At 43.1% G+C, this 26,544-nt stretch overlaps 1 protein-coding gene across 2 annotated transcripts in view; it reads right to left on the bottom strand.

Moving 5' to 3' along the window:
* MRRF (mitochondrial ribosome recycling factor) overlaps positions 1-26,544 on the bottom strand; it is a 139,901-nt gene that overhangs the window by 74,596 nt on the left and 38,761 nt on the right. For both annotated transcript variants that reach the window (XM_078641973.1, XM_078641974.1), the window contains exons 2-3: positions 11,491-11,559; positions 9,428-9,628 (exon numbers count right to left, since the gene is read on the bottom strand). In XM_078641973.1, coding sequence (XP_078498099.1) covers positions 9,428-9,605 — 178 coding nt within the window. In that variant the 5' untranslated portion in view covers positions 9,606-9,628; positions 11,491-11,559. The remainder of the gene's footprint in view (positions 1-9,427; positions 9,629-11,490; positions 11,560-26,544) is intronic.

Genomic DNA, 26,544 nt, shown 5'->3' with positions numbered 1-26,544 from the left:
TTTTCAAGAGCTGGATGCAAACAACTAGCAATAACAACATTTGTGGCATGTGACCAATTTCTGAAACATACATTTCTGCTGCCTGTTGCTTTAACTGATGATGAAGCCATTAACAGATTTGCTTCGTCAAAGACCATGGCCACATAGTATGGGCCTGATTAAGACTTTGGTGATGCAGCATCGGGTCCACCCTGTCGCTAAAGTGCCAAAGCCGTGGTCGGGCCACTCGACAGATTAGGAGTTTCCTCCTGTCTGGCGGCCGTTCCCATGACGGTGCCCTGAAAATCGGCACCGCAATGGCAAAGCTGAAAACAGTTCCTGCACGGCGTGGACTGTTTAGTCAATGCTGTGCAGGAACTGGAGTGCATGCATACAGGGGGGCACATGTTGTGCCCCCTGTATGTATACCCGTGCAGAGGAGGCACGGGCCCTGCAGGGCCCTCTTTGTTTCCTCTCCGCCATGTCACTGTGGGCGGAGAGGAAACGCGTAATATGCTGGGTAGGACCGCGCGGTCCCGCAAAATATTGTGGCCTTCTGACCACCGCAACACTGCCAGGGAACGGAAGTTCCCTGGCCGCTGTGAAGGTCCGATTGCCATAACCATAATAGGGTGGTCGGGAAACCAACAGCGCCATGCCCCCATGAGTCTGGCGGTCCGTGGACCACCAGACTCCTAATCAAGCCCGATTTGTTTTTATGAATTAAGATTTGCTGCCGTTTCCGTCATCTCCCTTTACCTCTACCTACCCCTAAAGCCCTCAAGTCACCGTCACATACCTACCTTTACCTCTACCCACCCCTGAACCTTAAAGTCACTCACCTCCTTTCAACTCTACCCATCCCTAAAGCCTTAAATAAATTTTTTAATAGCATAAAAAGTATGTTATTTAAAACAAAAAAATACTTATATGTTAAAGTACTGCATGGTAAAAGTACAAATATATACCTGTGTGGTACTTACCTGTCTTTTAAAGACTGCGTTGTAAAGTTTTTACCACCTCAGGCAGAACACATCCCCGCCCCTTCATTAAACACTCTCCTACCTTCACCCTAGCTCCCCTAAATGTTTTGGGGACCTTGTTGTTTGTTTACTGCCCTTCAGTATGCTAGGATGACACATTCGCCTTTGACAGTTTGCTCGCACACTGTATACTTTAGGTATCGCAGTCAGATGCAAGACATTTTGTTTAATTACCGGGGCTTAGGGCCCACGCACTGCTTACCATTGGTTAGCTTAGTCATCACTCTCAGGTCCTTTATCTTCTTTGGGCAGTGAGTACGGATTTACTTCCTCGTCATGCGATTGTACCTACCCTGGAGAACTGCCCAAGTACTGCTTCCCTTGACCAGTTTAAGTCCACTGCTCGCTGCTTTCAGAGGTACTTTTTTCCCCATTTACTTGCACACCTCCCCCCCACACACACACTGAACTGTTGCTTTATCTGCCCCCCACAGTCCTCCTGTGTTATTGCTTGTTAGGACCACCCATCCCTTGTTGTTGCTGGCCCCGTCTGCACAGCACTCACTCCCCCTTCATTGCTTGCTCGCTCCTGTCCAGCCTGGAAAAAAGTGCCGAAAAAGGTCACCCCAACAGGTTTCAAGGAGCTACAAAGATGCAGACACTGCTGAGCTCTCTGCATGGCCCTTTTGGCGAAGTCTTCTCGCCAGGCCAACATGGCGAACTTCATTTTGGACATAAGATACTTTAACATTTTTTTGTGAAGGCAGAAAATAATTCCATACTAGATCACTGCACTTAGCACTGACCGCGTTTGTTGTTCTAACTTTCAGCTATGGTACACAGCAGCCGTGCTGTTGTAAAACATGACTAAAAGACATTGACAAAGCTAATAGCTCTGCTATAGGAGAGAAATATTGGCTTTCCTTTTTTTTTTTTTTAAACCAGGAAAAAGCATGAGTTAATTTGCAAAGATTACAGAAAATAACACAATATAAATAGATCGTACAGGAGGTGAAACAGATTGATACAAGCTGAACGATTAATAATGCATTAAATTAAGCAGAATAAACATCCAAATACATCGCTATATACATAAAACATAAATTAAAAGTACATAAATTTCAGATCAACCAATACCACTGGGAATAAAGCCCGCTTTCCAATTGGCAATTGGACGCGAGAGAGCTTCTCCGCGCGCCCTAGCCTTTACTCCTCTTGTTTCAAATATAGCGGTTTCAAATCTATAAACCGCTAGGAAACGCGCTAGCCACGTCTGGAAACTAGGTGGGTCTGCTTCTTTCCAGCGGGCAGATAGAATTAGTCTTAATACTGCTATACCTATAAAGATTAAATGTTCTTCAGGTTTAGTTAAATTTAAAGAATAATCATGCCCTAGTAAAAACAAAGTTTCTGATTCTGGTATTTTATGACTAAATATTTGTTCCCAAAAGGATAATAACATATTTTTGATCAGCATCAATTCAGGACAATTATAAAACATGTGAGTGAGGGTTGCTGGTCCTTGCGTGCATCTAGGGCATAAATCATTCTCACGTTTACCCCACGAAAATAGTTTAGCAGGAGTAAAATAAAGCTCGAATATGGTTTTATATAGTTGCGCTTTAAGATTACTAGCCATAAGTGACTTCTGGCCTAATTCTAGCACTCTATCAATATCTACATTAGAATTGTTTAATTTTGTAACCCATTTATTTTCAGTTTTTTCAAGGTCATCTTTTTGCTTACTCAAGAGAATATTATACAGAGTTCCAATCCTGGTGTTTATTCTAGGTATTGCATCCAAAATTTCAATATTATGAAGAGAAATTAGAGACTCTTTGGCTTTCAATGTAGCAAATACCTGTGCAAATTTTAAGAAGTCACCATATGGTAAATTAAATTTAACTTTCAAATCAAAAAAAGTAGTATCAAAACCATTTACTAGAAACTCACCAATTGTTCTGATTCCCAACTTGTCCCATTTCTTCGCAACCAAAGCGAAATCCTGACCTTGAATAAAATTAGAGCGCCAGAGCGGCGTATATCGGTTGATCTTCCCGATATGAATATATTTGGCCACTTTATTCCAAATTCTTCGTGCACTAGTCATTACTTCTCCCTTAAAATCCTTATAATTTCTTGCCTCGGTCTTCCGGAGAAGTAAGCCCTTAGCCTCGTGTCCTACGAGAAGCTCATATATTGAGGGTATTTCTTCAAAACCTTCCAAGCTCTCTAAGCTATATTCACTAATCATGGGAGTAAGCTGTTTTAGAAAGGCTGCCCAGTGATATAAAATTATATTAGGTACAGTAAGGCCGCCTCTGTCCAACGGGAGTGATAAAAGTGCAAGTGATCTCCGAGTCTTCCCATTTTGCCAAATGAATTTCGATATGAGTGAATTGATCAATACTAGCATTTCTTGATCAATGGCTAGTGGGATGGCTCGGAATAAGTAGAGGCATCTAGGTAGTGTGTTCATTTTTACATAATTTGCTCTTCCTACGATAGAAAGATGGAGGCTATTAACCCTTTCGAAATCATTCTTAATTTTAGCCACTAACGGATCAAAGTTGGCTTTTGGTAATAGTTTAATATTTGTGCACAGAACAACACCCAGATACATGGCCGGGCTTTTTAGCTCTTCGTTGATCCAGACAGATTGTGTTATCGGTACACAGAATAATCGTTTTTCCTTTGTTGAGAGAATAGCCCGAACAGCATCCGAATTCAGTAGTTAGTTTCTCTATTTCACGAATAGCCTCAATCGGGTTAGATGTAGTGACCGCGATATCATCGGCATAGGCCAATACTTTAGTTTCAAAGTGATGACTAATAACAGGTTTGAAAATGTTGCTTTCTAATAATTTCAAAATAAGGGGGTTAATATATAAAGCAAAAAGCAGGGGTGAGCAAGGACACCCCTGCCTAGTGCCTCTGGCGATGTTAATATGCCCTGATAACGACCCTGCTGCTAAGACTTTTGCTTTGGGGCGGAAATACATTGATTTAATTGATTGGATAAATTTGGAGCCGAACTGATTGCATTTCATAACTTCCCACAGAAATTCCCATGAAACGCGGTCAAAGGCTTTTTCAGCGTCAAGCAGGATCATCGACATTTGTCCCCCCGTGGCAACTTTGGCATCAAATAAGGCGATTGCCCTACGGGTGTGTTCCGGAACACGAAATATTGGCTTTCCTAATGCTTGTTACATATAGCAGACAACATTTGCTAGTTTTTTGCCAAAGAATGTGTGCACACCCTCCGTTAATGTTTTGTTTTATGTGGGATATTGCATGTCATCCTTTATTCTGACAGTCTGGACTTGCTCCATAGCGGTCGCTCCCCCCACTGCTTGCCAAGAGACGCTTTTCTCCGCGTGCTGACCACTCCGCCTGCCTGACCGAGCTCCTGGACACCCCCTACATCGCCTACAACTTGGAGCGCTTCGACTTACATAGCGCCTGGTATCGTTGCGATTTAACATTTTTTTTTTCATTGAGTCCTGCACGTTGGCCCTGCATTGCGTTATTTACTAAGTACAGGAATAGTGTTTACTTTGGATTGGTGTGCTAATTTTGCTCCGCTCTCACTCCGACGGTGCCCCTGCTCCGATCACGCTACCTCTCTGCCATTTTGTTGTGTTTACTTGTTGCCCATTGTCTCCTCCCCGCTCCCGCCTCCCAGCTGACCCTCCCACGCTCCGCCCCCCTCCACTATCCATTTATGACAGATGCATTTACGCGCAGCGATCACGCGCAGCGGTCGCGCCGAAGGCGCGCCAAAGGTAAGCCCGTCTACGCACGTCCGCGCCTGGACCGCGCCCAGCGCCAGACCCCCTGGTCCCCGCCGTACCCAGCCCACTAGAGTCACATATGATGCCGCATCTCTACTTGCTCTCAACCCCGGACGCGCACCACAATGCTGCAAAGCCACCCCAGGACGTACCCACGGCCCATTCGCCTGCCTCTCCTGCAAGTTCAACTGCTTCAGAACCCTCACCAAATCCACACCCTCCACACACAGCTCCGACTCTAACCGCCTGAAGTGCATCCTGCTCAACACCCGCTCGGTCCACAGACACGCAACAGAACTCTGGAACTTACTCGACACTGCGTCACCGGACATCGCCTTCCTTACAGAAACATGGATGAACACATCATCAGCACCCGACATCGCCATAGCCATACCGGACGCTTACAAGATTACCCATAAAGACTGCACCAATCAAACAGGAGGAGGCATTGCCATCGTCCATAAGAACACCATCAGAATCACGACCAGCTCCGATGATAATCTTGCAACCGCCGAACATCTCCACTTTCAGATCCACACCAACCCTAGGACCACAATTAGAGGCACCCTTATCTACAGGCCTCCAGGTACCCGCAGTCAATTCAGCGATGACATCACCGACTTCGTCAACCCACATGCCCTCGCTTTCGAGAACTACATTCTTTTAGGAGACTTCAACTACCACCTTGAAAACAAACACGACAGCAACACCACCACCCTTCTGGACAACCTAGCCAATCTCGGACTCAAACAACTTGTTGACACCCCCACCCATGTAGCCGGACACACGCTCGACCCTATCTTCACCTCCAGCAAGCACATCTCCTTCGATCACACCACAGCTCTCCACTGGACGGACCACAGCTGTGTTCACTTCAGCTACAAAACCACCCTGACCCACAACCGCCCACAACCTATTCCTCGGAGAAACTGGAACAAAATCACCTCCGACCAACTCCTCACATCACTCAACCAAAACCCTCCCACCCTCTCATCGGACCCAAACCAAGCGGTCACCAATCTCAAGCAATGGATCACCCACAGTGCTGACGAATTAGCACCCCTGAAAAAACACCAGATCAAATCAGCCAGCAAAAAGGCTCCTTGGTTCAATGATGACCTTAAAAAATCCAAGAAGCTATGCCGCACCCTGGAGAAAACATGGAGAAAAAACCCAACCACCGACAACATGTCCACCCTCAAGGCAGCCACCCGCAAACACCACCAACTGATTCGATCCGCCAAGAAGTCAGCATTCAAGGATCGTCTCGACAACAACACTTACAACAGCAAAGAACTTTTCAACATCGTCAAAGAATTCACCAACCCCACCGCAGCATCTAACGACATCACTCCCTCCCAAGACCTCTGCGATGCGTTATCCTCCTTCTTCTACAACAAAATTGCCGACATCCACAACAGCTTCAAGAATACTCCCAGCGTTCAACCCTCCCCACCCCCCTCAGATCCTACTCCGCCAACTAACAACCTTACCGCCTTGAACCCAATCACAACTGAAGACACCATCCGCCTAATGAACTCCATCCACTCTGGCTCGCCAACTGACCCCTGCCCCCACCACATCTTCAACAAAGCGGACTCCATCATCACACCCTACCTCCGTGATATCATCAACTGCTCGTTCAACTCTGCCACCTTTCCAGAAAGCTGGAAACACGCCGAACTCAGCGCCCTTCTGAAGAAACCCACAGCAGACCCCTCTGAACTTAAAAACTACCGCCCCATATCCCTCCTCCCATTCCCGGCCAAAGTCATCGAGAAAGCCGACAACAACCAGCTCGCCGCCTTCCTTGAATCCAACAACTCCCTCGATCCATCTCAATCCGGGTTTCGAGCCAAACACAGTACCGAAACCGCCCTCATTGCAGCGACTGATGACATCCGAACACTACTGGACAACGGTGAAACAGGGGCCCTCATTCTAATCGACCTCTCCGCCGCTTTCGACACAGTCTGCCACAGCACCCTTATACATCGCCTCAGCAACATCGGAATACAAGGAAAAGCCTTGGACTGGATCACCTCATTCCTCGCTGGGAGAACTCAAAGAGTCCGACTTCCCCCATTCAACTCTGAGGCCACTGAAGTCATCTGTGGTGTACCACAAGGATCCTCACTCAGTCCCACCCTCTTCAACGTCTACATGAGTCCACTCGCCTCCATCGCGCGTCATCACAACCTTAACATCATATCTTACGCCGACGACACCCAATTAATCCTTTCCCTCACCAAAGACCCTAACACCGCCAAAACCAATCTTCACGAAGGCATGAAAGAAGTAGCCGAATGGATGAATCATAGCCGCCTAAAACTCAACTCAGACAAAACGGAGGTGCTCATCCTAGGATCTTCCCCCTCTGCCTGGGACGACTCTTGGTGGCCTTCCGCTCTGGGCACAGCACCCACACCCACAGACCATGCACGTAACCTTGGCTTCATCCTAGACTCCTCTCTCTCGATGTCCAGACAAGTCAACGCGGTCTCATCCTCCTGCTTCAACATACTTCGCATTCTCAAAAAGATCTTCCGTTGGATCCCCCTCGAGACAAGAAAGACCGTCACCCACGCACTGGTCACGAGTCGACTGGATTATGGTAACACACTATACGCCGGAATCACAGCAAAATTACAGAAAAAACTCCAACGCATCCAAAACGCATCAGCGAGACTTATATTAGACATCCCTCGCCAAGACCACATCACCGGACACCTAAAAGACCTTCACTGGCTTCCCGTCAACAAAAGATTACATTCCGCCTTCTCACCCACGCACACAAGGCCCTCTACAATCTAGGACCCGAATGCCTCAACACTCGACTGTCATTCTACAAACCCACCCGCCAACTAAGATCGTCCAATCAAGCCCTCGCCGCTGTCCCGCGCATCCGAAAATCCACCATGGGTGGCAGATCCTCCTCCTTCCTTGCTGCCAAGACCTGGAACTCACTCCCCACTCACCTCCGCCTTACTCAGAACCACTTCTCCTTCAGAAAAGAACTTAAAACCTGGCTATTCGACAAATAATGAACCCCTTACCCAAGCGCCTTGAGACCCTCTGGGTGAGCAGTGCGCTATACAAATACTCGAACTTGAACTTATTCTGAACATACCTTTGAAACTCAAGCCTTGATTTACAAAGAGTTTGCGTTACTTTTCTTCTGCTAGGATTTACAAACCAAAGCAAGTCACAATTTGCGTTGATTTGTAACTAAACTTAGTGCAACGCCGCAGTCAATGCTCTGCCTTACATAACTTTGGTTCAGGGAGGTGTTCTATGGGTGGTGCATGGGAGTTTTTGTGCATCCATCCAGAGATTTAAATGCAAACACTTATCAACAAAGGCTTGTAAGCATGGATTTAAACCAAAATTGTGTGGCAAACCGAGGCCGTCATATCGAGGAGAAATATCTTTATTTAGCGTTTTTATTTTTGTTACTTTACTCTTTGCATCACTAACACATGCATAAAAGAAATCGCCTTACGGTATACTTTTTGTGCAGGAAGGTAACCGTTCCTGCACAAAAACTGTACAGTCAACAACAGCGCCTGAGTTGGCGCACGGCTCCACAACTTGTGCCAGCGCAGGGAGAGAGTAGAACCGCCCCAAATATTTGTAGATAAGGTACAGTTCTTTTCTCTCTAGTTCATGCAGCGTAACACAGCAAATTTACAACTCTTTGTATATCTGGGCCTTAGTTCAGAAAAGGCATGTCTCATCCCAATTATTAAACTTTCCTTCCAACAAAAGACTACTCATTTCACAATACATTGCAAGGAATGGTTGCTTACGTGTAATCCAAAGGTTCCACCAGGGATGCATTCGATCTTTCACAAACATTAGAAATAGTTCTGTTTCTATGAGGGATCTCAGGACAAAATTCAAAACATAGAATTCAAATTTTTGAAAATGATAACATAAAGAACACGTGTCCAAGATGTAAAATTTTCAGTTTCAATATAAATTTTATTCTGACATCAAAAGTTCGATGAGAAGCCCAATTTAGTTATTCGTGGAAAAAACCCAAAAACAAAACAAAAAACGGGGCACATAAGAATCCCCCCTTTCATAATATTTTGACACTGCTCAGTCTTGGCAGAACGCTAGTGCGGTTTATCTTTCACACTCCAATAGCATTAAGGAGCGTTTGAAGCATGCCTGTTGCGAATAAAACACATACTGAGTTAGGTAGAGAAGAGTGAGGTAGAGAAGAGTGAGGGACAGAGAGCTGCAGCAATTGGAGCTAAAGATTATACAGATGTCAACTGTGCTTCAGGTCTAAGAGATAACCCAGTAGCTGAAACTGATTCCCTTGGAGTTACCTAGGGATCCTGACCCGAAGGGCTCTGTCTCATAACTTGGGTATACTGCTGCCTAACTGGTATGCTTAAAGGGGATGAGAGGTTAACACTAAGGTATGCAAGGTCCAAGATTCCCCCAGTTTCCAGTTACATGTGGAAGAAGGTTCAGACAACTACTGACAGAGGTACTGTACTTTTAGCATTAAGGAGAGGAGTATACAAGGTTCCTGCACAAGAGGTTTCAGGTAGTCACACTGAGTGTGACTCTACAATATGGAAGTGGCAAGAACAACAATGAAAAGATAGAGAAATATAATTGTGAATACTTAATTTTTAAAACTTTGGTTACCTTTGCTCTTTTTGGTTGCCAGGTGCCTTGCCTGAATTTCCTGTATGCCAACACATTGCCGGCAGCTGTTCAGGGAGGCGGCTGTAGCTCTTGCATGTGCTCTCAAAGCCGGTCTCCCAAGTAGGGGACCAGATTTACACAAAACAGTATGCATCTGGCTTAGACATCGTAGTGCCATGCTCAAAGCGATATTTATTGTTCCTGTAAAAGAAATCAGTAAGTCACAATATATTTTTGGTCATGACATTTTTACTTTTATGAGATTTATTTCTAACACACATAAGGACATATTTATTGTTTAGTCATAGCAAGTTACCCCTTGCATTGTATAAAATGTTTAGATTTATACATTTAATCTCAATCACCCCAGAAAATAGCCAGCTATCCTAGAGCATGGCCTAAAATGAGCGTCAACTTGCATGTAAACAAACTTTGTAATATACGGACAGCTAACATGCATTGTTGCAATTAGGTCCAAGTTCAATAGGCAGCCTCTCAGTTACAGATATAATTCAAATGGAAGTACAAGCCACAACAGAATCAAGAAAAAGTGCATGCCCAAACACACACACACAAAGTTTCATATACCACAACTGCATGTCACGAATCTCGCAAAAGCATTTATGGAATGGCGGATTATTACAAGATGTTGGAAATAAATAGATTTTTTAAGTATTTGAGTTTTTTTTAGTAAACTATAATTAACTAATCAGCAGTGGCCTCAGGACACTATGGAGGTGTGGGTAGATAAAGCTTAGTGGGTTTCCGGACAGTGCTTTACAAGAACCTGGTGATGGCGAACCAGTTGTACATCCCATAGGTTTAGAAAGTGCCAAGGGCACCCGATGTGACCCAAAAAATGACAATGCAGTAAAAAGCCCTCAAAGCTAAGTGTAAGGACAGCATATAAAAGTCTTACATGAACAACAAGCCAGGACTTCAAGGAATGACTAAGAAGGAATTACAAGAAGATGGTAGCACTAACTAAATGCCAGGGCGAATAGATGAGGTATGACGATTTTCAGAATCTAACGAAGTCATTCTCCTGCGTCACATGTAGTGGGAGGGAGTTCCACAAGGAGGCGTGCACATGAGTTTTCAAACGTAAATCTACCAAGCGTTTTGGTTGTCAAAGATTTTTGCATAATGTCTTTGGTGGGAGAAGTAAGCCTTTCTTCAAGGGTGACATTTCCACCACTGCAAAGATATCAGGAAGGCTTCATGAATAAAGGTCACACCCATTTGTGGTCTAAGCTTTGCCTACTTCATTTGTTTCTCAAAGTCCACATTGGGCGAAGGCATTGTGCAAGGTCAGCTTTATCATTGTGACTCAGCAGCTGTACACTAACAAAATGCAGCATTTGGATTGTCTTGTCTACTTGTCAGTCAATATCTGTCTCAGGCATTTATAGCTAGCACATGCAGTAAGCATCTAAACAGCAACAACCAATATGTCATTATGCCTTCTTTCCCCAATACCTAACCGTGAATATCACAATTAGTGTTCACCTACCTCAGAGCATACGCATAGTAGTTTCACCCTGTCTGCTCTCCAAGACTAGTGCAAAACTGCTCCCAGGTATTGCCTAATATTACAATATAAATGCTTCTCAGGGAAATAAGCATCAACCCTCCAAAGGTAATGTCATGTGGAAATGCTTACTATAGACAACAAAGTAATAGAGACTGAAAGTATTTCGGCCAAAATCTTGCGCACACTGGAAGTGAAAACAGTGTAATTTCTTTCTGTTTATATCAAAATAGTAACAGGACACAATATGAGGCCCTATAAAATTGAAATGCAAACATCTTGTTCAGTACAGATTAGAAGCCTGAGGCGAACACATGTAATACTTCAGGGTTTGCAATGTACTAATGGATTGGTACCAATCTCATGCTGAAAAGAACTTGTTTACACATGTTAACGGTAACAAACAGTTAAGCCCAAGTTGGAAATATTCTAATAAAATTGATGTAAATTTCCAAGAACAAACAAACATATTTAATTTGGTCCAACAATCATATATCAATTCATAACAGTAAACCAATAATCTGTGGAATACCTATGTCACCGTACTCTTAAATTATTCTCTTGTGCCACTCCTAGGTAGTATTACATACCCATGTAATCCCTACAAGAAAAAGAGAAAGAAAAATAATAATCATTACACAAGGAGTATAAAATTCCATTTAAACAACACTATAAAGAGGAAAGCTACAATAGATTCTGACTCTACAGTTGAATTTTCATTCACAAATAGGTGTACCACCAACTACTCAACGGAACTGAGACCACCCCTGCTGCAAGTGCCTAAATCAATAATGTATCAAGATAACAATTTTCTGAGGGTCAATTCCTTGTTGCCCCTCGGGGAATAAGACTAGGCCATTAAGACATTTCTTTGCTCCAATCTGAATAATGTTCATGATGAAAGATACAGGATAAGATCACACGAAGGCCCACCAAGGTGGCTCAACTGTTAGTGGTGGAGAGGACTTTATGTGGAGGTATAGGATACAGTCTCCCTAGTTCAATACTACTCAACCAGGTATCATATAGTCCTACTTATCTACAGATGGACCAATAGTAGAGAAAACATCAGGAATCCTTGTTCCTTAAAAAAAAAAAAAAAGTAAGACCTTCATCCACACTATTAGTGGCATGCTTCATCATCGGGTTTCATCCTGGTCCCTATAAACCAGGATGAGCTCGATCATATTCCAGGGAGCACTGTAGGGTATTACCTGATGGGGTCTGATTGTATGAAAATACCTTAGGAAAATCCAGTTTCCCTTTATCTTTGAAGTCCTAGGTATGGTTACAAAAGTGTTGCGTTCTTTAGGTTACCCTCATCTTCCATACACCCTACTCAATTAGATTGACATGTTTTCACCCTAGTATGAACTGTTCCTAAGGATCTTGGACTATTGTCAGGACAGGTCTTACTTACCCCGTATGGGGTTAGTTAAGACCCACTAAATGTCCTCTTAATGTCAGTCAGATTCACTATAAATAGATATTACAAAAACATGAAGACATGGAGACCTCCTTGCTGCAATGCAGGAAACATGTGACTGCCTATTAACCGAGTAAGAATAAGAGTAGATTATCATAATGCTCGTATTCCATCCTTCGATATGCACATGTGGAAAACATTATTTATATTCACACAGCACTCTAGCATGCATGAGGAATGCCCAGATACTGGGTAGTGACATGCATTCATTTGACAAGCTACATATAGAAAAATGTGCACAGCAAACCAGGTGAAGCAAGGTGTTAAAGTTTTTTCTCGTGCAGATTTTGGGGGGCAAATCATTTGTGAAAATTAGTGATATTAGTCATATATATGGTCGAATGATGAAACAATGAAGATGCACTTGGAACAACTAAATTATGATTAGAAGTTTGATTAATAACCTAGTATGGTCATGCCACATTTATTTGAATGGATAACGTTTTTGGAGTTCTGCTCAATTTGCTCTTGTTTATTCCCCCTTCCTAATCAGAGACTAGCTGCTGGAAATTCCATTGTGGGCCTGTGGTTAGAACATATGAGCTTTTGTTTGCAAACTGTTTCATAATGTATTGTATATCTCCAGAGTGCAATTGCTGAGGCGGCAAACAGAAGATGTGTTTTTACCTTAAGAAATGGGTTAGTGCTAAGAGTTTTAAGCATTACAAAGTTGATTTTGATTTGCCAGTACGATCTAACCATGATCATGTCATGCTGAATCCTCAGTTTTGCCAACTGTTTGTGCATAAAATGTGTATCAAACTCCATAGTTTTGAAAGTTTGGGGTGACTTCTCATTTTTCCTAGCAAGACTGTCCATTTTACTTGAGACTTTCTTCATCTCCCATAGACTGTTGTCAGTACACTCTGCAAGTTTGACACTAGAATCTAGAGAGATTGAAGAGCTAAACAGGGATTTTTACTCAGTTTCATGATCTCGTATTTTGTATTTGAGCCTCCATGGCAATCTAGTCATAATTCTCTATCGCTTATATTAAGAATTCGGCAATAAATCTTTTTAGCCCCTTCGCTGCGGGGGTTATTCCCCCGCTGTGCTGGGGGGGAGAGGACGCGCAAAGCGCCCGCATGCTCATGACGAGCTCAGCTCGTCATGAGCTACGGCGCTCCGGTGCTCGCCACAGGTGCATTGGCTCCCGTGGAACACTCAGCACAGCGGAGGAATTCTCCCCGCACCTGAGCGTTCCACGGGAGCACCGGAGCGCCGTGGCTCATGACGAGCTGAGCTCGTCATGAGCACCGAAGGTGTTAACTTAATTTCGATCTAGAACTCAGTTATTGGGTGGTCCCAGTTCCTATTTGAATTTTACTAGAATGGTAGGTTTAATGTGGGGGAGGGTAGTGTTTTTTGCCGTTAGATCAATTAGAACGCTGGGTTGCCAAAGGTAGCAATCGGGGTGCGTTAAATATTAGGTTTCGGCTCTCGCAAATGCATTCCTTGTTTGGGAAATAGCACGAAGTGGGTCACCCTGAAATCGTTAAGGAGTAACTAATTTATTAGTACTTATAGTAACAATAACAATTATCCTTCCTGTTTCTTTTAAAAAGTACAGTGAAGGTCTGGTGAAGGTCCTTAGTCAATATCCAGTGCCTGCCCTTAAACAATATCTCCGGTGTCTCTCCCTCGCCCGCCTTTTCCCCCAGATTCCTAATTTTTCTCATACTGCATTCCAGTTATAAGTGGGATTCTCAGCTAGCACCATTTTGGCAACCTCACTTCTTCCTCCCATCCTAACACAAAACCAAGATAAGCTGCCTCATGTCACCAATGACTTGTAACCCTGGTTTAGATTTTTCGCTAGTAGAAATTAGCATTCTGGAATTTGTATTTTTATTTTATCTTACTGCTATGCGTAAATAACGGAGGCTCATGGCTCCTATCCACATCACCCTCGTTGATCCCACAGCGCTGGTCATCCACCCCGCGTCACAGCTTTGCACCTCCTGCCACAGTTCACATGTTTTTATAGTGCACTTAGACCACTCCCCCAGCCGCCCTCTCCCCCTCCATGCGGTGATGTACCAGCTTCCTCGAATGAGAGAATGCTCAGCAGCTCCTCCAGAACTACTGACCGGTTTTTATCTGTTTTGCAATCTAGACCTCTAAGTATCCACAATGGTGACGTTGCAGCGTGCTACAAAACATCAAAAATCTATTGAGAATAATCTGCGAAGCAAAGGCGCATGCATATCGCTAGAAGGCCACTAGTAAACAATGTCCAGGTTTGAGACAATGATGTTCAGGAGGTAGAAACCTCACATCCTGAATAAACTACCTACATCTTAAATGAACGGCAATGCTCACGCTTTACAGGTACACATATACATGATCTGCTGCAAAAATTGAGACATCTTTAGAAATTGACACGAAGATGCAAGGTTACCGATTAGAAACGTATTAAAGGGTTCAGTACCACAGGCTGTTACTAGGTGTCTGTCTGCAGTTCTTAAGGGACCTCCATTAGCCACATAAGATACTGCAGGATGTTGTTATTGCACTGTTTCCTGCTGAATGCAGTATCGGAGGCGCAATGCTTAATGTCTCTATAAAACAGCAGCTTTAAGTAAAGCAAATGTGGCAGATAACATCAGTGACGTCTTTTATAGCGCTGCCGAATGTAGTCCCGTTTGTGCAACACAGGGCCGCTCGTAGCTGTACTTTGCCTTTGTGTTTTAGAGCATCTGACTGCTCCTTTGCTTGTTTGCTGACCAAGAGTCCAGGAAGGAATTGAAACCGCTTGTGAGGCTGTTCTACCACAGGGGCTGGGACTGCGAGACCCAGGCTGCAGCGCTTGACCAACAGAGCGCACCTGGAGTCTCTTCCCGCCCCTGCTCCTCACTGATTGGCTGTTTGCTCAAGAGCGGCCTGTGATTGGCTGCCCACTTCCTCAACAACTCGCGGCCCCCGCTTCGCGGGTGCCGCTCGTAGCTGTACTTTGCCTTTGTGTTTTAGAGCATCTGACTGCTCCTTTGCTTGTTTGCTGACCAAGAGTCCAGGAAGGAATTGAAACCGCTTGTGAGGCTGTTCTACCACAGGGGCTGGGACTGCGAGACCCAGGCTGCAGCGCTTGACCAACAGAGCGCACCTGGAGTCTCTTCCCGCCCCTGCTCCTCACTGATTGGCTGTTTGCTCAAGAGCGGCCTGTGATTGGCTGCCCACTTCCTCAACAACTCGCGGCCCCCGCTTCGCGGGAGCCGCTCGTAGCTGTACTTTGCCTTTGTGTTTTAGAGCATCTGACTGCTCCTTTGCTTGTTTGCTGACCAAGAGTCCAGGAAGGAATTGAAACCGCTTGTGAGGCTGTTCTACCACAGGGGCTGGGACTGCGAGACCCAGGCTGCAGCGCTTGACCAACAGAGCGCACCTGGAGTCTCTTCCCGCCCCTGCTCCTCACTGATTGGCTGTTTGCTCAAGAGCGGCCTGTGATTGGCTGCCCACTTCCTCAACAACTCGCGGCCCCCGCTTCGCGGGTGCCGCTCGTAGCTGTACTTTGCCTTTGTGTTTTAGAGCATCTGACTGCTCCTTTGCTTGTTTGCTGACCAAGAGTCCAGGAAGGAATTGAAACCGCTTGTGAGGCTGTTCTACCACAGGGGCTGGGACTGCGAGACCCAGGCTGCAGCGCTTGACCAACAGAGCGCACCTGGAGTCTCTTCCCGCCCCTGCTCCTCACTGATTGGCTGTTTGCTCAAGAGCGGCCTGTGATTGGCTGCCCACTTCCTCAACAACTCGCGGCCCCCGCTTCGCGGGGGCCGCTCGTAGCTGTACTTTGCCTTTGTGTTTTAGAGCATCTGACTGCTCCTTTGCTTGTTTGCTGACCAAGAGTCCAGGAAGGAATTGAAACCGCTTGTGAGGCTGTTCTACCACAGGGGCTGGGACTGCGAGACCCAGGCTGCAGCGCTTGACCAACAGAGCGCACCTGGAGTCTCTTCCCGCCCCAAGCTCCTCCTATTAATATAATCACCTGACGCTTAGCGGGACGCTTAGCGGGACGCCGGGCTAAGCCCGGGCAAAGGGCGGGCCGTCTGTGGCCGTCCGAGGACGGGACGGGCCACCCCACTAACTCGGAATTTAAGAGATTAGGACCACCAGATTACCTGGATTATAAACTTCTAAATGATGGCACTAAAAAAACTGCGATCAAGAACCATTTATATGAAACGCATGGGAACTGATGCAGCTATTAGAAACTGTGTAGATAAATCAATAAAACCAGGACAAATTTCCAATACACCGGCAATAACCAAATACTTTTCTACTCTCTCAGAGAAAAACCACACTTCTCAGTCACTCTTAGAAGAAGGAAAAAAGCAAAATCTCCCAATTAACAAGTGTGAACATCAGTCAATACAACTACTTGAACCAATTGACCAAAATCAGTTACTATCAAATCCAGAGATTGACCTATCTAGGATCTTCCCTTTGGAAGAGCATAATCATTCAAATATAGAGATGTTTCAAACAACTCCAATTGAATTGCATGATGATGGATTAGCCAAGGAGGACTTAGTAAGTAATACAGCGAAGATCGATGTCCAGAAATCTGAGACTCCCTTAAGGCATAATCAACCACTTACCAGTTCCCCAGAAAAATCTTCTAAACTATATATTAATCAAACTAAACTTACTGACCTTTGTTTTTCTAACCTAACCCAGGCAGCTACCACACCTCCGCTGTCTAAAGCTCTATTTTCACTTCAGGAAATCCTGGAATCTGTTCTCACTCATTTAGGTCAAATTCTAGCCAACTCAGATGATACCTTGGACGTTCAGATAGGTATTCTCAAATTTCTGGTGGAGGAAAAAAAGAAGAAAACATTATTTAAGGATCTATCCGATAAACCAGAAATGGCTATCTCAGCGCAGTCTGAAGATGGTTGTAAAAAAAGTATGAGACCCCAAAAAATGCAAAACGCAAGTACGCAAACATCAGATGCGAAAAAAAATGGGACTGATTCTAAGGAACGACGAATAAAAGTAAAAACTCCTATAATCTACTCCCTGAAGAAACTCTTCAGAGAAGAAAAGGATTATCCGTCTGAAATTAATACAAAGCATTATCCAATCTTTTCAAATAAAGAAACTGAGAAAGTCCAATGTGCGATATTCTCTGAAACTAAAATAATCCCAGAAAAGAATAACGTGGAAAATGAAATAAAACAGACGGGAAAAACTATAAAAAACAAAGAAGTGAAGGTACATAAGGGAAAGAAAATCCGAGGGCGACCTCTGAGAAGAATCCAAAAGAAAAAAGGGAACAAACTCAAATTTCAAAAACATACCTCTGTTAATTTGGTGAATACTCCATCTATTGAACCTACAATGCTGGCGAAGCCTTTGAATCCAATAGCAGAAGAATACTGCCCGCCAACAGTAAGCGAATTAACAGAGTATAATACCATTAATACAAAAGATCTACAAGACCAAAAAACTTGGCTAGGGGATGGTTATCAATCTAAATACTTAACAATTGAGGAACTGTTTCCCATGGATAATGTTCCGCTTAATCGAGGAAGAATTGTTAATCTAATTCAAGAAATACCTTCTTTAAAGAGTCTGACTAGTAAAGAAATAGACTTAGTACGTTTTCCAAAAAAAGAAAACATGAAATTTGCACAAGTGTTATTTTTCTCTCCAATTCTTCCCGGAATAATACTAAGAGAGAAGGAAATTTTACAAAAACATGGATATGACGTAATCTCTATTCCTGACATCAAAACTAACTTACAAAACACAGTAGCAATTAGACAATTGCACACTGAAAATAAATATAGTCCAGAAAGGAAGGAATACAACTCAAACAATACGAGAACTGATATATTAAAAATTCAAGTAACACAAGGTGAAAGGTCGGTTTGGTCCCGGACAATTAATTCTAAAGGACAAAGGAATAACATACTATCCTGGTCGTGGTTACCAGAAGTACTAAATAGTAAAAAAATGGACAACGAGCAACAATGTCAAGTTTAGCGATGGTTTGAAACTATCAATATGGAATATAGCCGGGAAAACCAAGAATAAAATGACTGAAGCAATAAAAGATAATCCAGACATTCTTGTTCTGCAGGAAACATGGTTTACCACCCCCTTTACACAAAAAGGTTATTATGTTTACGAAAACCCAGCAAATAAATCTAAAAGGGGTCATGCGAAAGGAGGTATGGCAATCCTGCTGAAAGAAGACTACTCTTGGTCACAAGAATTAATCGATACCTACTCGCATAACTTGCAATGTATCAAAATACAACTTAAACTATATCCAGCTGCTGCTCTAAATAAAATACTACTTTTTAACATCTACGCACCACCAAGTAAAAATCATGATCCCTTGTTTGATCATCTCTTAGAGACTATATCCAATATCCTCGAAGATCATCATCATCCACAGTATATCATCATGGGTGACCTAAACGCCAAAATATCTAACAGTGAACTAAAGAAATGGTCTACATTATTTAACGAGGAATCATTGGAAATATCGCTCCCGCAATTCCCGGTAGGAGCAAAGGCTGATAAAAGAGGAAGATTATTATTATCGTTCCTTTTAAGTATAAACGGGACAATATTAAACGGAAATACCAACGGAGACAAGCCAGCTTCATTTACTAGGCGAGGTAATGGAGCTCTCTCTATTCTGGATTATATTATATGCGGGAATGAGTTAAAAGAACAAATTTCACAACTATCTATCAAGTTCTATGAGGAAAGTGATCATGCTCTTCTTCGCCTAACAACATTCTGGAAGCCACAGAACACCTTTAAGAACGATTTGATATTTAGTAAATCCAAAACAGTGGTAAATCATGTCCAACGTCGGATCTTTTGGGATGCTGAAAATTTAGACTATTTAAATAAACTCATCACACAACTCCAACTGTTAACTTCTTCTCATTCAGAAAATCCAATTATGAATTATGAAATTGTATTAAATGAACTCAAACAAGCTATACTAAGTAAATCAAAACAGGATAGATCAAGGCAAAGAAAGAGTGCCAGCAAATATAAAAATTTTAATCAACCTACTGTAAAAAAGCTAAATAGGATGATCCGTGCTCAGTACCTGAGTAAATCGTCAACATATAAAGCTGAAATAAATAAATTGAAGAATCAAATCCGCAGACAACGGGCTACTCAAGAAAGGTTGAAGCATGACCGTAATTGGATTGATATCCAAATTGCAGCGAGACAATGCAATCAACGAAAATATTGGTCTTTGATAGCCAAGATGACAGGGTCAAAAAAGAAGCTTGAAGCAATTCCTGTCTCAGAAGAAGACTGGGGCAAATTTTTAAATGATTTATATAAACCCAATACAAATACCCGAGTGAGAAAGGACATCGAACAAAAAAAGATAATCAAGGACACAAAACTCTCCAGGGCATCGGCAATGTCAATTGCATTGAACATTAAAAAGGCAAGAAGTACGGGCGCATCAGGTCCTGACCAGATCCCGATTAAGGTTTATCAGATTGACAAAAACGCGTGGGGTCAGATGCTAGCTCCATTATTCAACTATGTATTCGACTCTGGAAATATTCCAAAATCGTGGAAAGGAAGTATAATAATTCCAGTATACAAAAAAGGAAAACGGAGTATAGCTGGAAATTACAGACAAATTGCTTTAATGGATGCTGGCGGAAAGATCTTTGCGGCGGAAATATTAGACCGACTGAAACATTGGGCATTCTCGAAGGGATTAATCCCTATGTTCCAGGCAGGGTTCCGGTCGAACCATTCAGTTACTGACAATATAGCTACCTTCCAATTTTTATTAGACAAATATGTAAAAGGCAAATCCCAACCAATATACGCAGCCTTCATCGACTATTCTACAGCGTTCGATAGGGTCGACAGGCCGACGCTATGGATGAAATTAAGAAAAATGGGTATCCCTGAAACTCTGCTACAACTAATCGTGAACTTACATAGTGAAACCTGGTGCAGAGTCCAAATGGGGGGAGAGAAGGGCCTGACAAAAATAATACATACACACAATGGACTAAAACAAGGGTGTCTTCTGGCTCCGCTCTTATTCTCCCTTTATTTGAGTGACCTGCCATTCCATCTACAACAAGGGCAAAGTACTCCACCGAAAATGGCAGCCCAACGGATACACTGTTTGCTGTACGCGGACGATATAGTCTTGTTCGATTTGACACCCTTTGGTCTTCAAAATCTTCTAGTCATATTAAATAACTACTCAAAAGATCACTTTTTAATCCCTAATATAAGTAAAACTAAAGTAGTAGCATTTACAAAGTTAAAGAAAGATGTGAAGTACCAATGGAAAATGGGAGAGGAGTCCTTGGAACAGACAAAGGAATATACCTATCTCGGAAGAATATTCTCACACAACATGAGCAATAGTAAACAGATTATCCATTTAAAAAGGAAATGTGAGTTACATGCGGGGGCAATATCGCGCTTATACGCAAATACCGGAAGTAGGCACTTTTCAGCCTTAATAAAAATTTATAGAGCCAAGATCTCCCCGGTTTTATCCTACGCCTCTGAACATATTCCCCTAAAAGAATGGAGTTATATGGACTTGAACGAAGGGAAAATCCTAAAAAAGCTATTAAAAGTTTCTAACTCAACTCCAGTACAGGCACTCAGACTGGAATGTGCGATTACAAGTGCATTTGCAATATCTATAGCAAGCCTCATTAGGTGGGCCTATAACCTTCTTCATTCCAAAGAAGGTACCCTTCGTTATCTGCTAAAAATTGAGTGCTTTAGTGAGGAGACCAAGGACTCTATATTTGTTAAAAATTTGAATGAAGCTTTCCGTTTCGCAGAAATAAGTGCAGAAATGTTATTATCTTGGACACCCGCACATCTCAAGCTGTTTCTGAAAAACTTTTCACCAAAATTGAGTTATGTGCTTGATCAGTCACACTGCACAAAATTAGCTATGTATAAATCTTATGCTGATTCCCAAGAATATAAGCAAAAATTGCCTTATTTGGAATATACACTTACCCATGGAGTAAGGCGCACGATCATGATGCTACGTTTGGGCATACTCCCTTTATTATCTTTTACCTCTTCTTGGAATATAAAGAGTAGTTCACAATGCAACCTGTGTTTTGGGGGTAAACAGAACTTAGAGCATATGCTCTTTATATGTCCGAATAATGTCGTTGTCACCGCTAGGTTATCATGTCTGGAGCCGATACATCGGTCCTGTCGGACCACTAATTCAAGGGACTTCATCTCTGTATGTGTTAAGCCTCCTAACGAGTATGTTTGCAATAAGATTTATAAATTTTTTAAAATAACTTTGAAAATGTATTAATTTGTTTATAAATGCAGAAAGTATTTTCTTTTATACAATTTTGTGGTCCTCGAAAGAGTACCGAAACAAAAATAAAAAACTTTGAACTTTGAACTTTGAACACAGGGGTGTGCTTTTTTACACAGCACTGTGCAGCTGAGACGTGGAAGGTGCACCCTATGCAGCACATGTCTAAAAACCGATTTGCCACAGCGCCCTGCAAACTATTGAATCCACTTAGATTACATCTTTTGTTACAAAAAAAGAATCCAGCTTGGATCCGAAAGCCTTCCCTTTACCTAACAGAAATTAAAAAAGAATACATTACAAACAAATTCACACAAAAGGGAGGGGCTTCTCATACCAGTGTCCTCTGTGCTGATGACCATCGGTGGTCGGGAGATACTAGATGGGATAGGGAAGGGGGGCAAGGCCGTGGAGCTGGTAAGAGCTGTGCTGCTGGGAAAAAGTGCTTAACTCATGTAAGTTCTATTATGGCATCAGTTTCTCATTCTTCCTCAAGTGGCTCTTAGTTTTATGTTGGATTTGTGGTGCACTGGCATGGATGAAAATGTAAAATAAAACCCAGAGAGTCCTTTATTCTAAAACGAAAATAACCAGAACACTGCTAGAGCTCTTATAGTCCATTAATGAACAAATTCATCTCCTACGTTTTAATTACGGGAGGTCACAGAGTCATCTTTAAGATCCTTTCACCACTACCTATCTAAGATGGATTGGTATATTCTATTATTTGTAAGACTTATACCACAGTCCTCTCTGCTCTATAACTGTAGGTTATCTAAAGCTTTGTTGTGTTTGGGTCGTCTGGTCATCTATACATTCTGTACTTCAACTTTGAACCGTTAGAAGTTATAATATGTATGTTTGCTAACACAATCTCCTAACGTTCATTAACTGTTTACTGTACAACGTCCTACAGAATCTGGGTCCTCTTTGTTTGATATGCATATATTCTATTTATTTGCAGAGTTTTATATAGCGCAAACTAGACCCGAACGGAATCAGGTATCAGAGCGCTTTACATAGCACCAGTTACGTTACATGAGGACACACTTTCATTTTTAGGCACAGGGAGATTAAGTGATTTGCCCAGAATCACAGGATGTTTTTGGCGTTGTTACCGAGATTCTAACCCAGATCCCCAGGTCCAAGGTCGAGCGCCTTAGCCGGTAGGTCAACACCTCTCCCCAATATATTGCTATTGCATACTTTGTTAAATTTGATTGTTTGTATACCACCTCAACCATGTATGTTCTTTTATTGTAAAGCGCTCGGATACCCCCGTGGGTCATGTTCGCGCTATATAAAACTTTATAAATAAATAAATAAAGATACTAAACACATCGGGATAACATGTCAACGCTTGCTTTAAAACATTTAAAAATTGATTTTCAAAATGTTTTCACAGACTGTTACAGAGCAACACGGCTGCCTTTCCCTTGAACGTTAAAAACATGCCCAGCACAATCGTGAAACCGACTTTTGATACACCGAACATGCTGGCAAGAGCGGTCGCCACAGCATTATTGTTTTGGGTTTCAGAAGGTTCCTCCTGCCATGATAACATAAACACAATGAAAACGCAACCTAATCAGAAAGAAAGCAAACGAGAAGCATGTGTTTCCCTCCCAAGTTGTATATTCCTTAGTGCCAAAGCAGTGGATTTTGCATTTTGGTGCTTTGCGTTGACAAATGCAGAGAAATTACAGTTTGGGAAAGGCCGGTTTTTCGGGACGAAAAAGAGACAATTGTTCACCTACAGTCATCGTTCTGAAACTGGGCTTGAATCTGCACTTCCTTTCTCAGTCCCCTAAAAAACTTTCTTAAAATAGAGAGGTATACTATGCCTGTTAATTCCGAAGCATTAAAGTGGTGTTCAAAGTCTAGATGGGGAGTTTCAATAGTAAAGATACTCAAATCAGATAATCCATTGAAAAATAACTGAAAAACAGGAATTTAAAACATTAATGTTGCGCCTTGACAGGCAGGCCTAAACCAAAAAGGTGCACAAAACGAGATACAGAATTTAAATTAAACGCCATGGGTGTGATTCATAAAGCAGAACTTGACAAAAAACATAAATCACTGTCCTACTACCACATGGATACTGTAGTATTAAGTACACCAGGCGGGTTCAGCTCCAGGATTTATTCGTAAATTCCAGCATATATAGCTCTAGGCAAGCACTGCATACAACTGCTATTCCCTCAGCCCAAAGACTTCCAACATTCCACAATTCCGCCTTAAATATCCTCCCAGAACCTTCACATAACATTCCACATGACCTCACCTTCTTACATCACAGCTATCAACACAACACATGGTTTCCTCTTAGAAAAACAAAAATACACTGTACAACTATGCACAAAAAAACTGATTATATATAGTACTAACAAAATACCTACATGTACATAATGAGTGGTAACACGCCCAGTACTGTTACACAGTGATCTGCTTATCACACGAACAGTCAGATAACTACTTTGTTGGTTTAACTGGCCATACCTTGGAAGATATAGCAATTTCCACCCCCTTGGGAAACAATTGGAAACATGATTATTACTTGGAGGATAATCATGAGCCATTTCTGGTACTGCATCTCCTTCTTCCACAAAAACATCCAGACCACTTTCTACAACAACATGCGGACTTCCATCCTCATCATCTACAGCATCCTCATCCTCAAATCCTGCATCACTCATAGCTCCACCAGTCACAGCATCCTCCACAACCACACTACCATTGTCCGCTTCAAACGAATACCCTTGAGATGCACTAACACACTTGGACATTATTTCTTCCTTCCAACACACCACTACATAACTGATGTGCAAACATTTATTATACTCCAACCGTACAGAATCCCGCAAAACTTTGATCACCTTCATTGGTTCATAAAACTTGCTTACACCTTTTGGTACCATAATGGGCTTCTTCAATTTGTCCAATCTCAACAACAGCCATTTTAGACCTTCCTTTCTTATCAAAATACTCCATGTACCTTACACAACCTTTCTTTCATCCTTTCCAATGACCACTCACCCTGTGGACCCTTCTGAAAACAACCAACTAAGATTGCATTTAACCCCTTGAGTGCTCATGATGGAGCGGTTCCGTCATGAGCCATGGTGGGCGTGTGCTCATGACGGAACAGCTCCGTCATGGCACCCACCAATGCGGGAAGAGCTGGCACTCCCCCATGGGCAGCCCATCTAGCCCCCTCAAAGGGGGATGGCAGCGGAAGAGTTTCTGCTGTCACCCCCTGCCCCCCAACCCCCCCCAGGCACTCGCATGACATCAGCGAGCACTGACGTAATCAGGAAGCACACGCTGAAAGCCATTTGCTTCCGGGCGTCCAGGAGGAGCGAGGTAAGTTTTCTTGCTCCGGGGGGCGGGGAATTTGGGATGCATTGAGGCATCGGGGGAAAGGAAAGAGTTTTTCCTCTCCCCGGATGTCTCAATGCAGGGCATTCCTGCTGCACGATCGCTCACAGTGTCGCGTTCGATCAGCAGGAATGCCCCTACTAGGCATCAGGGATGTCTTTTGTTTGTAAAGGAAGCAACCCCTTGGGCAAGGGTCGCTTCCTCAAGGGGCCAAATATTTGTAAGACTTTTCTGCCCCCACCCTCTCCCCCAGGGACAGATCGCCTGGGTTTTTTGGCATTTCTGGCCCCAGGGGGGCAGAAGATCCCACTAGAGGCAGGGACATTTAAAAAAATAAACTGGAAGCGACCCTTTGGGCAAGGGTAGCTTCCAAGGGGCATATATTTTTCTTAATGTGTATTCTGCCCCCCCCCCCCCCAACCCAACTAGATACAAGGGAGTTCTTTAAAATTTAAATGGAAGTGACTCCTTGGGCAAGGATCGCTTCCAGGGAGCAGATTTTTTTGTGTTTGTATACTGCCCCTCCCCATGGGCAGATCGCGTGGTGGGGCAGAAAACCCACTAGGCACCAGGGATTTTGTTTTGTGTGTAATGGAAGCGACATGGTTGATTCCAAGGGGGTAACATTTGGTTAATGATTTTCTGCCACTCCTGGGGACAGATCTGCCCCTTTCTTTTGGCCTTTCTGCCCTAGGTGGGAGGAGGGAGGCAGAAAACCCTACTAGGCACCAGGGATTTATTTCTTTGGCAAGGGGGGCACATTTCTGTCTGCTGTTTTCTGCCCCACATGGGGGACCGATCGGCCTGGCAGACAGCCTCACCCGATCCCTTGGGCAAGATCACCCCCCCCCCCCCATTTTCCTCAGCCCTATTTGAAGGCCCATCTGGCAGATTGACCATTTGGGTAGTGACATAGTGTGTTATAAAGTTAAATCTTTTTTTGTGAATTGCAATTGTAATGCTTTATTTCTCCCTTTTTCTTCCAGTTGAAGCCTTTTGCTCAGGTTGTGATTTCGCTACTGGTGGTTCTGCTGTTTGTGTAGTGGCATGTGTTTGATAAGAGACCTTTATTTGTACAATGTAAAGGAGTTTCATTTCTCTGCATGAATTTGTTTTTTTGAAAATGGTGTAATAATAGCAGTATGTTTGGCTGGTTTTTTGAGTGTCAAAAACTTTTTACATTTGTGCTCAATGTGTATTTAGTTGTCATGCGAGTAATTGTTTTTTTTTCTAGTGGGATATCATTGGTTTTTGCTGTCTCTCTGCAGAGTAGGTGCTGGTGATTGTAGCGGTCTCTTGCAAGCGAATCATATAGTATATAGATCTTTGCGTTAAAGGCACACATTTTATTTACTTACTTATTTTGCAGTGTTGGTTGTTGTTGACTTGTTTGTGCAGTCTCC

This window comes from Lissotriton helveticus, chromosome 5_1 (assembly GCF_964261635.1).
Source record: "Lissotriton helveticus chromosome 5_1, aLisHel1.1, whole genome shotgun sequence".
NCBI lineage: Eukaryota > Metazoa > Chordata > Amphibia > Caudata > Salamandridae > Lissotriton > Lissotriton helveticus.
This window is presented reverse-complemented; position numbering and strand designations above follow the sequence as displayed.